General features: G+C 37.0%; 2 protein-coding genes and 1 long non-coding RNA gene across 3 annotated transcripts in view; 1 reads left to right on the forward strand and 2 right to left on the reverse strand.

Annotated features, from left to right (window-relative positions):
- Window positions 1–15,651, reverse strand: part of LOC110679547 — a 134,897-nt gene that overhangs the window by 90,827 nt on the left and 28,419 nt on the right. The window lies entirely within an intron of this gene.
- Window positions 291–14,471, forward strand: LOC5579169 (programmed cell death protein 2-like). Its single transcript, XM_001664213.2, has 3 exons — window positions 291–523; window positions 1,251–2,019; window positions 13,429–14,471. Exons 1-3 carry the CDS (start codon window positions 416–418, stop codon window positions 13,857–13,859), a joined length of 1,308 nt encoding a protein of 435 aa, XP_001664263.1. The 5' UTR covers window positions 291–415; the 3' UTR covers window positions 13,860–14,471.
- Window positions 15,057–15,567, reverse strand: LOC5579170 (ubiquitin). Its single transcript, XM_001664214.2, has one exon. The coding sequence runs from the start codon at window positions 15,463–15,465 to the stop codon at window positions 15,226–15,228; it is 240 nt and encodes a 79-aa protein (XP_001664264.1). The 5' UTR covers window positions 15,466–15,567; the 3' UTR covers window positions 15,057–15,225.

Raw genomic sequence — 15,651 nt, forward strand, 5'->3', positions numbered from 1 at the left:
ATAAAACCAATTAAAAACAATACAGTGTTCTGTTACAATATATTATATTGTTTTTGAATTGAATATTTAAACAAAAATAATGTTGCTTCGACATTCAATTACAATACGCTGTATTGTATCCAATACGTTAAATTGTACATTAATGGTTTATTTTATTCCATTCACTGAATGATACGTTTTTATCCGGGTCGCACTGTAATAGAAAATGACCCAGTGAAGGCCTGGCCCCTCTCTCGTTCGAAATGACATTTCTAGACGTCAGATGCGCGTGTCCGTCGCTCGACAGACGCAAAAAAAACAAGACTGGCAGAACACAGATTTTTCTTGTCTCCCGTCGTGCGTGATTTTTCTCTATTGTGTGAAAAATCAATTTTCTTGGTGCTGGCTGGAAAAGTGTGTTTCCAAAAATCAACGAATGGCTAAAAACAAATGCACAGTTCTGCTCGGCTACGACGATGAACCGATTGTGGATAAGGACAAACCGTATCTCAACCATACGGTGAACAAAATTGGCGGCCTGGCGGTAAGGATTAGCTCATATTATGGTCCGAAGGGATTTTTCAGGGCTAGAAGGGTCTACGTATCAGCAAATTGAGAAAATCAGAGACCCAGGGCGAATAGTGACTAAGTGATGCCTTTAAAATATATAGGAATTTTATATACCTTGTGCTTGAATAAACAGAATGATTATAATAAATAAGAGACCGAATGGGAATTTTAACAATACCATACAGAAACCTAGAAATTTCTTCTGAATCTCTCGCAGATTACTTCAAAAATAACTCAAAAATTTTCATTTAAATACCTTAATCTAAAAAAAAAACGTTTTAAAGCATGCCTTTAGAAACTACTTAGGACTCAACAATAATGATTTCCAAAATTTCTCAAGAAAGTCCTCAGATCTTCAGGAATGTATTCAATTATTCCTCCATAGAATTTCCCATTTTCTAAGCGGAAATACCTCCACGAATATTTCTAAAATTACTACAGATGTCTCCACATTTCGCAATGCAAAGATTTGCAAGTTCTCTAATGAACTTCTCCAGTCTCTGAAGGGCTCTCTAAAACCTCTTAAAATTGGTAGCAGAGTTCACTACAAGCAGAAAATAGTGATAAAAATATAAGTTAGAAACCCGATGGTCTTAATAGACCTTAGAAACCCTATGATCGAAATAGTGACTTTAGAGAATTGCATTAAACTAGAGACTAAGAAGGGCGGTTTTTGTGTACTAATTGATTGTTTTTTGTAGAACTGGCCTGCCGGAGAGATTGCCATTGCGCCATGTCCGCTGTGCGGACAGAATCGTCCCCTGATAGTGCAAATCTACGCACCCCTGGAGAATTCGCAATTCCACAGGACGTTGTACATATTCGCTTGCCTGAATGCTCCCTGCTCGACCCAGTCCCAGAGTTGGGTCTGTGTGAGGACCCAGGCTCTCGAGAAAAGCCCGGTGGAAAACGAAGCGGCGCAGGTTGTGAAAACGGTGGCCAGCAATATTGCGTGGTGTAGCGGGGCGGATGAGTGGGACGACGATGATACGACGGGTGCGGTGACGGACACTTTCATGCGAGTCGACACGGGGAACGTCGTGGGAGGTTTGGAGAACGAGGAAAATGGGAACGTAATCCGGTATGAGAACAGCAAAGTATCCGACGAAGATGAGGAAAGTAATTCGCTGGAGAATGACCCGGTGCCAGGGTTCGGGAATCTGAGGGTTGACGAGAGGAATGCCAATGGAGGCGGAGGAGCCAAAGGAGGATTGATTGACAATCTGTACACGAGTAAAGCGACGGCGGAGATCGAAGGAACGGAAGGGGATGTGGTCGTGGTGGATACGCCGGTGTCCCCGAAGCGAGATCTGCTGGCTTTGCTCAAGCAGCCGCAAGTAATTCCTAGGGATTTGAAGGATGTTACCCTGAAGAGTTTCTACATAAGTGTGGACGAGGAACGTTCGTCGTCTCCGATGATTACGGAACATGTACGGGAGTTGCTGCAGGAGTACCAGAAGCACGAAGAAGGTGAGTTGAGAGGAACAGTTTGCTGTTCATAAACGGATCTCCTACTCGCATGGGCCAATTATACGTTTATGGGTAATTTGGGAGTTAATTAAAAGTCTATGTTAAGCGGTTTAATCGGACATGAAGCTTTTACTTCCAGCGTAAGGGCGTTAGTCGCATGATCGATTTCTCTTCATCGATTCTCTCTTCTGTGAATAAAGGTGACCAGATGCAAGTTAGCATGCAGATGCTAGCATAATAAGTGTTAAATTTCTCTTTTTATTAAATAAAAATAACCATAATCGTTTTACAAATTTTCCAAACCAGTTTTTCTTTAAATTGGTTTTTAATGTTTGATGATTGCTAATGATTGAATGATGGATTCTTGAGCCTCAATATTGCACAGAACGTAGGGAGACTTACGGCTTCGGCACTATTCGACTATTTTCGACAACTAAATTTCAAACGCCAAATACACAATACTTTTCTATCAAAACACATCAATGAAAACATTCAGATGATGCTTTGTTCTGCCCGCTTCCCGCTGACGAGATTTCCGAGACTGCATAATCAATATCGCCAGAGATGTTGTCGATTCAAATGAACACGCCTCAATATGCGACTGATTTGCAACTGCCAAAGAGATTCACAAGCAGTTCTTATGGGAAAGTTGCCGAAGAGAATGAGGCTGCCGAAAAAAGTCACACTGACTAGAGATGTTTGCAGCGTTGTTAACGCGTTTCCAAAAGCATTTTGGCAAATCTGTCGGTGTAAATCGATAGAGAATTGAGCAACGCATCAAATTAAACAGACAGACACGGAATTCGTTTGCTGATGTCCGAGAAAATTACCAAAGAAGCGCGGCATCGGCTTAGACTGCCGAGAATACGTAAATTCCCCTAAGTTTTTTTCGTCTTTAGTTTTATTTGACTCTGTGTTTTTAAAAGGTTTTACAAATCTAAACAATGCTTGTTCTATATTTACCCAAATATTACACTGAATCAATACAAGTCTTTCAATTTGGTAGGTATTTGTTGAATCGGCATCGGCATTTCAAGGACCTCTGATGGCTTATGTGATATAATGGAAAGTACACTAATCTGAAGTGATTTACGAAAGTTGATGAGTGATAATCGGTGGTATACGTGATAGTGTTGAAAATAGTACTACTCTAGTGGCATTTCAGGCCTTATCATAATAGAGTGATGCAAATTTTGAAATTTCAGCTCCCCTATGCTTAAACGATTTTAATTATGGTAAATAGCGTCCTCCCAAAGTTTTAAGTGATTCGGAAGAAAATTGACTGTGCACACGCCATTTGAAGTTTATATGGAGATTACTATGGAAAACGCCAATATTTCGTGTTCAGCCCTCTATCTCTTCGTCATAATATTTTATGGAAAAGTGAACAAATTCTTCTAATGTGAAATCCTCCCAGCTACAACTTTGCCGAAGACCACTTTTTGATTGGACGTCAGGATAAATTGTTATTCATCATCATAAAGTGGGTATGCATTTTACATGCTTAACCAACTGCTTAGCAGGCAACAGTGGTACTCCTGGCGGGAAGAATAGATCAGAGTAATCCAGGCTACTATGTTCTACAGCAAAAAAGCAGTGTTGCTCTGAAAGTAATTGAATGATCATCTCAGCGAGGTTTGAACTTTTGAATCAAGAATAATAAATTATCCAGACATCCAATCAAAATGTGGTCTTCGGCAAAGTTGTAGCTCGGAAGTTTTCACATGAGATGAGTGTGTTCACTTTTCCATAGATTATTATGGCGAGAAGTTAGAGGACTGAACACAAAAGATTTGCCTTTCCCATACTAATTTCCATATAAATTTCAAATAGCGTGTGCACAACCAAATTTCTTCCGAATCACCTCAAATTTTGGGAGGATCATTTTCATCATAATTGACATCGTTTAAGCATAGGGGAGCAAAAACTTCAAAATTTGCATCAGTCTATTATCATAATTTGATAGTAGTCTGATCTAATCAGGGTGTCGACTACCTGGAAAAACCTGGAAAGTCAGGGAATGTCAGGGAATTTATTTTTGACCTGGAAAGTCAGGGAAAATCAGGGAATTTCACTTGAGGTCAGGGAAAAAATATCAATACTACAACATCAAACGAGTTTATTGTCTGCAAAGTAATAGATCATGCTAAATCAATACACATTCAGCATGGCTTTACTTTGCAGTCGTGAACTCTAACCGCTCGACTTAGGAACCAGGACCCAGAAAATTCTCCAGAAATTCCGAGGATGATTCTCAAAGTTCCTCGATTATTTTTAGTAATCCAGAAAATGATTGAAAAGCAGAAATTTCTGGAATATCATTTGAAATAATCTTGATAATCTATTGACCAGTGCTGGGAATGGTAATAGTAGTATGCTTGAATTTCGCGAAAATCACGTGGCTCTTCCCAGTACACTGCCGTGAATCGCAAGTCAGTCACATATGCATTTTCGTCAAAATTGAGTTGAGTTCAGTTTTCAACACATCTTCATATGCTCTTTCAGCTGCCCTAATGACATAATAAGATTTGTTAGGAAAAAGTAGGAAAAAACAGCAAGTCAAATTGTCCCATAATGAAAAGTAACCGCAAATTAAACCCACTACAGATTTCTGCACCGTGTAACACAAAAATTAACCATGTTTCGATCATCTTTATATTTTTCTCAGAAAGAGTAAAAAGTAAAAAGCAAATTGTGAAAGTTTCATTAGGATTTGGACATGTTCCAATCATCTGGAATTTTTTGAATATTCGTATGGAAAATGAGTTTGGAAACTTCACACCCCATTTTCTCAATGCCTACTTTTTACAGATGGGACTGACTTGCGATTCACGGCAATACAGTACCGTCGGACGGGGCTACTTTTGATTCCAGGGGCTACTTTTGACACTCACCTTTTGTATTTATTAGCAGCGTAAATATTAATCTGAGTAATTTTGTGTCTTCAGCACTTTTATTTACCAATATATGCTCTACCACTAGGCATGATTTTTTCTTGGAACAACATCAACAATAACAGGATAAACAAGAAAACATTTCAAAAAAGCCCGAATAAATATTCACAAAGTATAAAACATTGGCTATACAAACATTGTTTGAATTTTACCCATGTCTTGGAAACTTATTGGGAGCATCACAAAACTATCGAATCGTCCTGTTTCATGAAAATCTTGTGATTTGTTTTGGTTAAAATTGTTGTTTTATTAAAATAATTGATCAAAGGTCTTATTTTTGCGACTTTTATTTTATTATAATGTTTTGGTTTGTGTATTTTACAACTTAAAAAAATTACATAAATGTTTGTAAAAGTGAAAAGACATAAAACACATATATTTCAATACGTACCAATGCCAAATTCACAACATAATCTTTAAAAAACTATTTTTCGTCATATTTTACATGAATTTGTAGTACAGAACAGTTGCATCCTTCAAATGCCTTAATTAAACTACTCTTAAGCCAGCTCTAAACTGCTTAGAAGCTAAAAGCATATTACAAAAGCAAACTTACTTCTTTACGATCTTGCTAAACTTTACTCCATAGATTGCATTTTTAATGAAAATTACTTACTGGTATTAAATTAGTTACCGGTATTAATGTGATCCTTCAACATATCGTTCATATAACAGTAAGAATAGAAAAAAATAGTTTTTGTACATAACTCATTTATCATCGCAGTACCTAGTAGTTACGTCGTTCGTTTATGTCAACTTGAAAATCGAGCATTCGTTACTGATAGTTCCATTTAAGAGGAAGATAAAAATTTAAGTTTCATACTGCAAACTGAGAATAGTTAATGACATGTTTCGTTGAAATTTCGTCTATATGCGTAATTGATTCTAGCTTTGCAATTTTCTACATTAAGTTTATCAATGAAAAACGTTCCATAGCATCACAGTGGACGACAATCTATTGAATCAGTTTGAAAGCTATAAGGAAAAATCATTTCATTAACAAATTGTGAAAATGTCCAAAGTAGCCCCTTTTTTGTCTTGAAGGACACACTTTTTTCGCTATTCAAGCATTTCTGTTATTTCTTGATGGATTTGCCTCATATTTTGCACATTTGTTACGTACATATACAACTTAAATATAGGCAAAAATTATCAACATCTATCCATAATTCTAAGAGTTACAAATCCTCAAAGTTAAAGAATGTGGAAATAATGTCAAAAGAAGCCCCGTTTGACGGTAGTTCAAAAACGTGAATCTCATCAAGTAGCCTTTGTTGGGTGCATGAATTTGCTAAAACGTTAGTGTCATTGAAGGCTCTAAATACGGGAAATGCAGCAGAAAATAGAACATTTTTCTACAGTGAGTTGCCCTTAGCAACGGGTAATTTGCAATTTTCAAGGCTTTTTGCCTACAGTAGCGATGGACGTGAGTTTCACTGGCTTCGCTGACTGTGATTGGCTTTGTTTGGCAACTGTAGAGTGAATTTCAAAATTCTTCCCAGCCCTGCTATTGACAATAAATCTATTTTTTTAAATAGAGTTTTTTTGTCTTTGGCATCGCTGGAACGCGAATTTCGTAGGGTAAATTTTCCAAAATTTGTTTATAAAATGATTAAAAACATCAAAAATGGTACCGTAGATTTTTTGTAAAAAGATAGATGCCAGAAATATTAACTTCCAAACCATAAAGTTCACATACAGAAAAAGATCCTTATATATATTGGGCATCTGCAAAATCTCGTGAAAATCTCAAATGCTGACAATTCTTAAAACTCACATGATTTTTAAAAAGCTCAATGAATAACACAAATATTTTATGTTGGACAATCATGTGATGTTGTCTATAATAATTTTAAAATGACCATGATTAGAAATATAACGATCTAAGGTAAAGTAGTCCTGGAAATATTTAAGTTTGGAATTGATTTACCTTCAGATGTGTGTCCTCCAAAGTTTATGAGTAATTATTTTCAAATGCTCCCATGTTTGCTTTTTCGCCCCCTTTCTGGATTTTCGCCCCCAAATTCTGTTTTACAAATTTTCGCCCCCTTGAGCCTGAAAATCGTCCCCAGGGGGCGAATTCGCCCACTTTGAGAATCACTGACCTATAACATAACGAATATGTATCTTCTTATAAAAATCTTACTTATTTCGGTTCAAATTAACCAATTCAGTGGTCTGGAACTTTTCTGGAAAATGACTGGAAGGTCAGGGAAAGTCAGGGAATTTTATTTTCAAAATTGAGCCGACACCCTGCTAATAGACTGCAAAACTACGGTAAGGGCTGATTGCTTGTACCTTAGCAGTGACCATTTCAGCAACATTGCTTAGAAACGTCTGTGTGTTGAACGCTACTGACAAAAAAAAAAGAAAACTCTTCAAAGATTTCCACCGAGGATTTGCGAGTTATTCTTATAGTGAATTCTCAAGGTGTTACTCCAGCAAATCTTCCAAAGATTCATAAGGAATTCCTCCAGGAGAACCCACCAAATTTATGTTACACTTTTTAAAGATTTTTTTTAGTATTTATTTTCTGAAAATTCTTAAAGAAGCTCATCCTACGTTGATAGTTTCACCAATTCTTACATCTATTTTTAAAGAATATTTTTCAAGAAATAGAACTTCTTGACGACTTCAATTAGAAATTGATCGAGAAATTTCTTAAGGATATCCATTAGGATCTTTTTCAGGGTTTCTCTACAAAGAAATAGTCGCGTAGTCATTTTTGAAGCTATTGAGTAATTTCTCAAGTGAACATGGATTCATTGAAAATTTTCGAATCACATATCGTTACAGAAATAATGCCAGTAATTCTTCCGATAATTTCATTACCTATTTCTTCAGATATAATGCCCAAGTTTTCCCAAGGATATCTCCAGAAAATCTCGTGGAGTATTATATAGGTTTCTTTTAGCATTTTTCCAATGATCAATTCTCGCATAACTTGTGATCTCGCCCTAAAAGCCATTGGTAACCGAGTATGTAGCTCCTTGTTTCTAAGCAAATGAATGGACCACGATGAAAACTATCACCACTGGGGATTGAGGAGGATCTACTCTTCATCGTACCATTGTTGAATAACGTGTAAATCCAATCGTTTGCTCGGTAACAACAAGCTACACACTCGGTTACCAATGGCTTTTAGAGCGAGATCACAAGTTATGCGAGAATTTAGCAATAGGGAAAAATGGGACAGTTTGGCCACTTCAAGCAAAAGTTGATAAACGATCTTATAATATTATGAAATCTTCGGAGTTTTGCGCGATTTCCAACAATTCTTATAATAATACACTAGATCCGCTTGTTTTCCGTTGTGCTGTAAATAAATCAAAGATTTTTCATAATTTGCCTTTTTTGTGTCGATTTTTTACCGATGGGGTGATATGACACCCTATATTTGGTTTTGAAGCGATCTCATATAATCTAAAAATTCAATTATTTAACTACACTTGAAAGTTATCAGTATTAAACAGTCCGTGCATGAAAATTAAAGTTTTTGAGAAATTTTTGAAAAAAAGCTTTAGGGGAGCCATGGAGTCGTTATTGGAGATAACCTGAGAGAAATTACTAGTTGCATTCGTAAAAAATACATGTAAACAAAAATCTTGTAAGAAGTTTTCGAAAAATCCGTAAAAGAGTAAATCAATGAATATTTAAAGGACACTGGGAAAATGCCTGTACCAATGTTTGGAGAATTTCGGCAGAAAAAATATAAGAGCGGTACATACATACTAGAGTGGTTCAAAAAATCGTTTTTGCTCCACACCGCTCATTCGATTCAAGATAAAATTCTGAGTGTCCTCCCAAAATTTGAGCTCATTCGGATGAAAATTGAAATTGCACAAGTCCTTTAAAGTTTGTATGGGAATTACTATGGGCAAAGCAAGTAAATCATTCAATCGATCATAGTGTGCTCATGTGCTCTTGGGAATTAGAGCTACGTTAATACTGTGAGATACATTCATCAGCTACAATTTTGCCGAAGACCGTATTCACATCGGACGTCTCAGTAATTAGTTATTGATTTGTATCCAATCGCGAATTCTTCTACAGTGCTCATTTATTTTCTGAACAGGCAACATTGCTGCATCTGGCGCAAAAGATAGCACACATAAATCATGGATACTATGTTCTACTGCATAGTGATGCCTGCAGATTAGTCCAATGCTTATAGCCAAAGTTTTACAACTCATACAAAAATCAATAACTAATAACTAAGGCGTCAAATGTGAAAATGGTCTTTGGCAAAGTTGTAGCTGATGAATGTATCTCACAGTATTAACGTAGCTCTAATTCCCAAGAGCACATGGGCAAACACTATGATCGTTTGAATGATTTGCTTGCTTTTTCCATAGTAATTCCTATATAAACTTTAAAGGGCTTTTGCTGTCTCAGTTTTCATCCGAATGAGCTCAAATATTGGGAGGACACTCAGAATTTGATCTTGGATCGAATGAGCGGTGTAGAGCAAAAACGATTTTTTGAACCACACTAATACATACATACATGGCGTAGTATAAGATGAATTTTTAAGGAAGTTTTTAAAATACCATTAGTGAAATTATTATTATTATAGCTTTATTAAGGAGATTTTCAACCCTAGGCCCATTAGTGAAATGTCTGTTGAGATCCTCTGAAGATTCCTCTTTGAGACTCTGGGAGTATTTCTTGATTCCTGGTCAATCTCTTTATGTATTTTGATTCCTGTTTGCTTGTTTTTTTTTCAGTTCCTGTCTAATGCATGAAGACTCTAAAGTTTCTTTTTTTAAATATTCTGACGCTATCATATATGAGGATTAATGTTATTATTGTTTTTTTTTTTTTCTTCAGGATAAAACTGCTTACCTAAGATAGAGAGGTTAAATATTATACGACTGAACAAAAAATGTATTTTCACTACATATTAAATTACGCGTGGATTAAATTTCATACAGCGCGGATACAATGTTGGTCGATGCTAAACATATTTTGGATTTCCCGTAACAACCCTGTTTGTCAGTCCCAAGTTTGCTAGATTGCTTATTCACATGAGACAAATATGCGTTAATGGGCAGTAGACTGATGCAAATTTTGAAATTTTTGCTCCCCTATGCTTAAACGATGTCAATTATGATTAAAATGATCCTCCCAAAATTTGAAGAGATTCGGATGAAATTTGGTTGTGCACACGCTTTTTGAAGTTTATATGGAAATTACTATGGAAAAGGCAAACCTTTTGTGTTCAGTCCTCTATCTGATCGTCATAATAATCTATGGAAAAGTGAACACACTCATCTCATGTGAAAACTTCCCAGCTACAACTTTGCCCAAGACCTTATTTCGATGGGACTTAAGGATAATTTGTTATTATTGATAACAAAGTCTGAATCATGCTGAGATGATCAATCAATTACTTTCAGAGCAACACTGCTTTTTTGCTGTAGAACATAGTAGCCTGGATTACTTTGATCTATTCTTCCCGCCAGGAGCACCACTGTTGCCTGCCGAACAGTTGGTGAAGCATGCTACATGCAAACCAACTTTATAATGATGAATAACAATTTATCCTGACGTTCAATCAAAAAGTGGTCTTCGGCAAAGTTGTAGCTGGGAGGATTTCACATTAGAAGAATTTGTTCACTTTTCCATAAAATTTTATGACGAAGAGATAAAGAGCTGAACACTAAAGATTGACGTTTTCCATAGTAATCTCCATATAAACTTCAATTGGCGTGTGCACAGTCAAATTTCTTCCGAATTAATTCAAATTTTGGGAGGATGCTAGTTTTCATGAAGAAAATCGTTTAAGCATAGGGGAGCTAAAATTTCAAAATTTGCATCACTCTAATGGGCAGTCATGCCTGAACAAAGAGAGCAAACAAAAATCAAAAGAACCTACTACCAGATACGAGAAAACAAAACGAGACCAAATGGAAATGGAGTTTTACTAAGGACTATTAGAAATTCCGACCAGACTAAGGATTTTAACAATATTTTTTAACCTCCCGTTTGCACAAGTTTTACTGATCGTTATAATGTACACTACCCTCCAAAATTATTGAATCGCATAATCGAGTATAGCAACATTCGATTTTTGAATACCGTGAATACGGGTGAATGGATAAAGTCTGGGAGGGAGAAACCAATACGAAATTTATGTACGTCAAAGTGAGCCGAGATTCTGCTGTCACGAACCGTCAATGTGAGCCCAGATCTAAAACAATGGACACACCTGATAAAATCGCGTAATTGATCAAAACATATTTTTGCATTTTATCAATTGTGACAAAAAATCGATTGAAAAGGTATTCGTGCTTATCAAAAAGTAATATCACAATAGCACCTTTTATTCTGATTGAATATAAAGTATTCAAATATGCATCATTTTACTTTTTTTTTCAATAAAAACCAAAAAGGAATGCATAGAAAACTTTGGCCCTTTTTCCATGTTTGTCCAGAACGATCGAAGGAACACAACAAAATAAAACTAGCGATTTTCATCAAGTCTGCCTTGATTGTCGTTGGCAAGCTGGAGTTTTCTTGCAGTTCGAAATAACTTTGTGTCATATTTCGTGTGTAGTATCGGTGCCTCCCTCCCAGGATAAAGTAAGCAAAAAGAAATTAAGTGACCTACAAGTTAAATATATTAATATTATGCCATGAAAAAATTTAAAAACCTACTGAAAACTTTTATTTGTATTGGTTCAATAGCTTGACAGCTTAAAACATCCACCATTTTTGAAAAATCGGTAGAATTTATACGCTCATTTGTCTCAATAGACATACACGCAGCGAACTGGACTATCGAATTTCATACATTTTGCCTTATGAAAGGTGGAACGATTATTGCAATACGAACGCTTTATGTATCGTTTTAGCATCACTCCACTTCAAGGCGTCGATAGGCGCTTGGTGTATGCTCGGGCCTATCGATCGCAAGGTTCTTGGTTCGATTCCAGATTGCCGCGGAAACGTTTTTCATTTTCAAATTCTGGTTTCATAAGGCAAATTTATGAATTTCAATCCGATTTCTTGTGGCGAATTTTCATAAGGGGTTCCTATGTTTATCGATAGTTAATTTGCCTGAGTGTACACATAGGGTTTTCATCTTGTTTTTAATAGAAAAACAAGAATTTTGTAAAGCTCGATCGCACAAAATCATAAATAGGGATGTTATCCATAGCAGCGAGATGAATTCAGACTAAGCTGATTTTTCACATATTTCTGTTGATAGCAAAAAACGATGCAAATGTTCATTTTACCTGCACTATGTGGATAAAATTGGTTGGTGGTAAAATGAACACCATGCAAAAAACGTGAGCAAAAGAAATATTTTTGAAAATTTTCATTGCGTTCCCCAAAATATATCCTTCAAGGATTGTAACCCATTCAAAAAGAAATCCAAAGGTATAAGATATGACATCATAACATAACGATATTCACCTCACTGAAAAACCTTAAGACCTCCGAGCTAAAAGTTACGTCAGTTTCAATTATCAAATGTGGTTTTCTAAAATCTTAGGTTCCGGTGATATTTTCACTTAAATTGACCTCCGTATCAACCCGAACACTCCAATTTAAGCTCTTAATCGTCCGTACGTAATAAAAATTTATTTAAATTTGTTTTCCTTCGGTGTTTGTTTTACCACCCCTGTTCATTTTATAGTTGATTGGAATAATCTAGCTAGGCAGCTCCCATTAATGACGTAGCGTTTTTTGGCCAATTTTTGACACTTTCTCTCCCATTGTACACTCAGAAACACGAGTAGTCACAGAATGGCTAAATTTTAGTAATTTATGACTATTTTCTAATAGGCCTCTCTTTCATTCTGCAGAGAATATTATTCCTATTTGTCAATTCACCTGGGTTGAAGCATCGCTAAGCTTCAACCCAGGCGAAATGACATTTAGTGTAGAAATTCACAGCAGAATGAACGAGAGGCAGATAGAAAATAGTCATTAATGCATAAACTTTAGTAATTCTGTGACTATTTTTATTTCTGAGTGTAGCCTATTTTCCCATACATAATACATAATGTTCGTCACAATACAAAGATAATCACCACCAAAATGCTATGTCATGTATGGACGGTATTTTGTTCAATCGCTTTTTTTAAGAATGACATTATGACTATTGAATTGTCGAAAAAAAACTGTGGGAGAGGAAAAAAAATACAAAAGGACTTTAGAGATCCATTAAAAATAGAGACTTTTGAGAGACCTGCTTTTGTTCAATCAAGTCTCTAAAAGGCCTTCTACCAGCTTTAATACCTTTTTCATATAGTCCAAATAATAAATAGGTACAGCATTGTCGAGACACCAAATGGATCAGGCAAACCGTTCTGAGTTCTCTAAAATAACGTAAATCTTTATTGGTCATGAAGAATGTTTAACCAAATCTTAGCCAATTAAAAAAATAAATAAAGAATAATCGACCTTCGAATTCAAATGCATTCGTTCTCTATTCCATTTCTAGTCAAAACTAGTCCCGATAGTCCGATGGGTCACGGAGCTGCCGGCGGAGGAGGAGCCCAGCAACCGGTACCGATGGAGCAAGAGCTGTACGAAAAAGCCATTCCCATCCATGGAGATCTGATGTTCCACAACTTCATGTCGAAGCTGCAGGAGAACCCTGGCCAGATATTGCGCTATTCCCGAAATGCTGCTCCCATTCTGATCGCTCCGTTGAAGGAGCTGCTGGCGCCAAAGTGTCAGCACTGTGGCCACGAAATGATCTGTGAAGTCCAAATTTTGCCAACCATTATCGAGAAGCTTCGGTTAGAGGCTACCCGCGAGAACGCTCCCATAGATTTTGGCAACGTGTTGGTGTGGACCTGCGTCAAGAGTTGCTGGGACACGCCGGATAAAATGCGAACCGAACAGGTGCTGGTACAGCAGGAGTCCTAAACGAGGGCGAGTTGTTCCCGTTTGATTGAATTACGATAGATGTGATCATCTGTGTGTTAGGCATTAGTTTTGAAAGTGATCTTACCAGAACCTGCAAGTTGTTATCAAAGTAGATTAACTCTTGAACGATATTACATAGCAAATATGGAAACACTATTCGCTATCAGCTCTCAATAAATAGGTACTGTTAACTTTCATCCAGCCAACAAACTTTTCATATGCTGAAAACACATTAATATCTGCAGAACTTTATTGGTAACCGGACGATTTTTTAGAAATTTTCTGAACTTTTCGAAAAACTCATCTAATATTTGGTAATATGGTGTTTTTCAGCAGGTTAAAAGTATTGTGGCTGGATGAAAGTTAACCACTGACTTTTGAACGTTTTTAGATATCTTAGCGTTAATTATATAACCATTAGGAACGAAACATCAGGCGAGTCAGAGACTCGGTTGGAGAAGTTGATCTAGAATCGCAATTTTAGTGCACATTTCCAACAAAACATAATCCGTCATGTCAATTGAACGAGGTACCTTAGCCCGTCGTTAGCCGGAAAAGAGAGAAGAAATATGAAAACCGAGCTGAATTTTAGAAAAACGTAAACGTATCGAACATATAGACACCTAAAAGCATGTGCGCAGCTGAACACACGACAGATCACTCGGTGGCAGTTTTTTGATAGAACAATTTTAATGTCAACCGTTCGGATGTGCGGAAGCAATCGTTCGTAGTAGAAGGTCTTCCTGTGTTCCCGGGGTGGAGAATACGTGCTCCCTGTAGAGTGGACACTTGGAAGCATTATATTCCTCTGATAGATTTGTATGTTGGTTTTACAATGCAATTAGTCAGTCAGCAGTTTTAAACAACTCCTATCTTCAAACCAAAACTAACACCACTGAAATAGATATTTTATCGCATGCATTTTAAACTATATTCGCGCCAAATATGGCAGCGCATTTGCTGCTCAGTAGATGATTGCCCCAGCAACGCACATGTTAAAATTGTGTATTTTCAACTGATATATGACCAAAACTAGTCATATATAAGTTGATAATACTAAATTATAACATGTGTGTTGCTCGGGTGTGCAAATTCCGTTAAATCAGGTTGGAAACAGTTTCCTTTACTCTTCAAGAGCGTTAAGTAGCAGTTAGTTGAATACAATATACAAGCCGTACTAAGAAATAAACCAAAATATTACGATTCAAACGTTCAACAATAGAACAGTCTATTCATTGAAGAGAAACCCCTTCCTTCAAATAGTTTACACAAAATTCTCATACAATAAGCAATATTCTTCTTCGTAGGCAGTCAAAACAGTAAAATTCACAATGGCAGTCCTAGGACGCTTCAAAGTCGGCAGTATTCAGGCCTGGCCACCTCTCAAACGTAGCACCAGATGCAACGTGGACCGGTTGATGATGTTGTACTCGTCCAGGGTGCGACCATCTTCCAGCTGTTTGCCGGAGAAAATTAACCGCTGCTGATTCGGCGGAACGTCCTCCCGGGCTTCGACCATCTTCTTCACGCTGTCCACGGTTTCGTCCTCGGCCAGACCGGTGAGGACAATGGTGCGGCCCGTCAGCGTTCTCAGGTAGATCTGCATTCTGTGGGATGGCTGGGAACTGCAACTAGTTGCTTCTCTAAGAAGGTACTTCCGTTCTTGTGGTGTTCTAGGTTTTGTTTATCAACGGATCGGAAGAATGGTCTTTTATAGTCGGTCGTTGAGGAACCGGTAGCTGAGACGCATTTGCCTAGAATAAATGCTTATGTGGTAGTTCCTTGCTCTGTT

The sequence above is a fragment of the Aedes aegypti genome, chromosome 3, assembly GCF_002204515.2.
Source record: "Aedes aegypti strain LVP_AGWG chromosome 3, AaegL5.0 Primary Assembly, whole genome shotgun sequence".
Classification (NCBI taxonomy): Eukaryota; Metazoa; Arthropoda; class Insecta; order Diptera; family Culicidae; genus Aedes; species Aedes aegypti.

Excerpts from the sequence above, each read along its gene's own strand:
- LOC5579170 (XM_001664214.2), bottom strand. The coding sequence starts at position 15,465 with ATGCAGATCTACCTGAGAACGCTGACGGGCCGCACCATTGTCCTCACC.
- LOC5579169 (XM_001664213.2), top strand. The coding sequence starts at position 416 with ATGGCTAAAAACAAATGCACAGTTCTGCTCGGCTACGACGATGAACCG. Across the intron at positions 524-1,250 it reads ACAAAATTGGCGGCCTGGCG|AACTGGCCTGCCGGAGAGAT; the intron begins GTAAGGATTAGC and ends TGTTTTTTGTAG. Across the intron at positions 2,020-13,428 it reads GTACCAGAAGCACGAAGAAG|TCAAAACTAGTCCCGATAGT; the intron begins GTGAGTTGAGAG and ends TTCCATTTCTAG.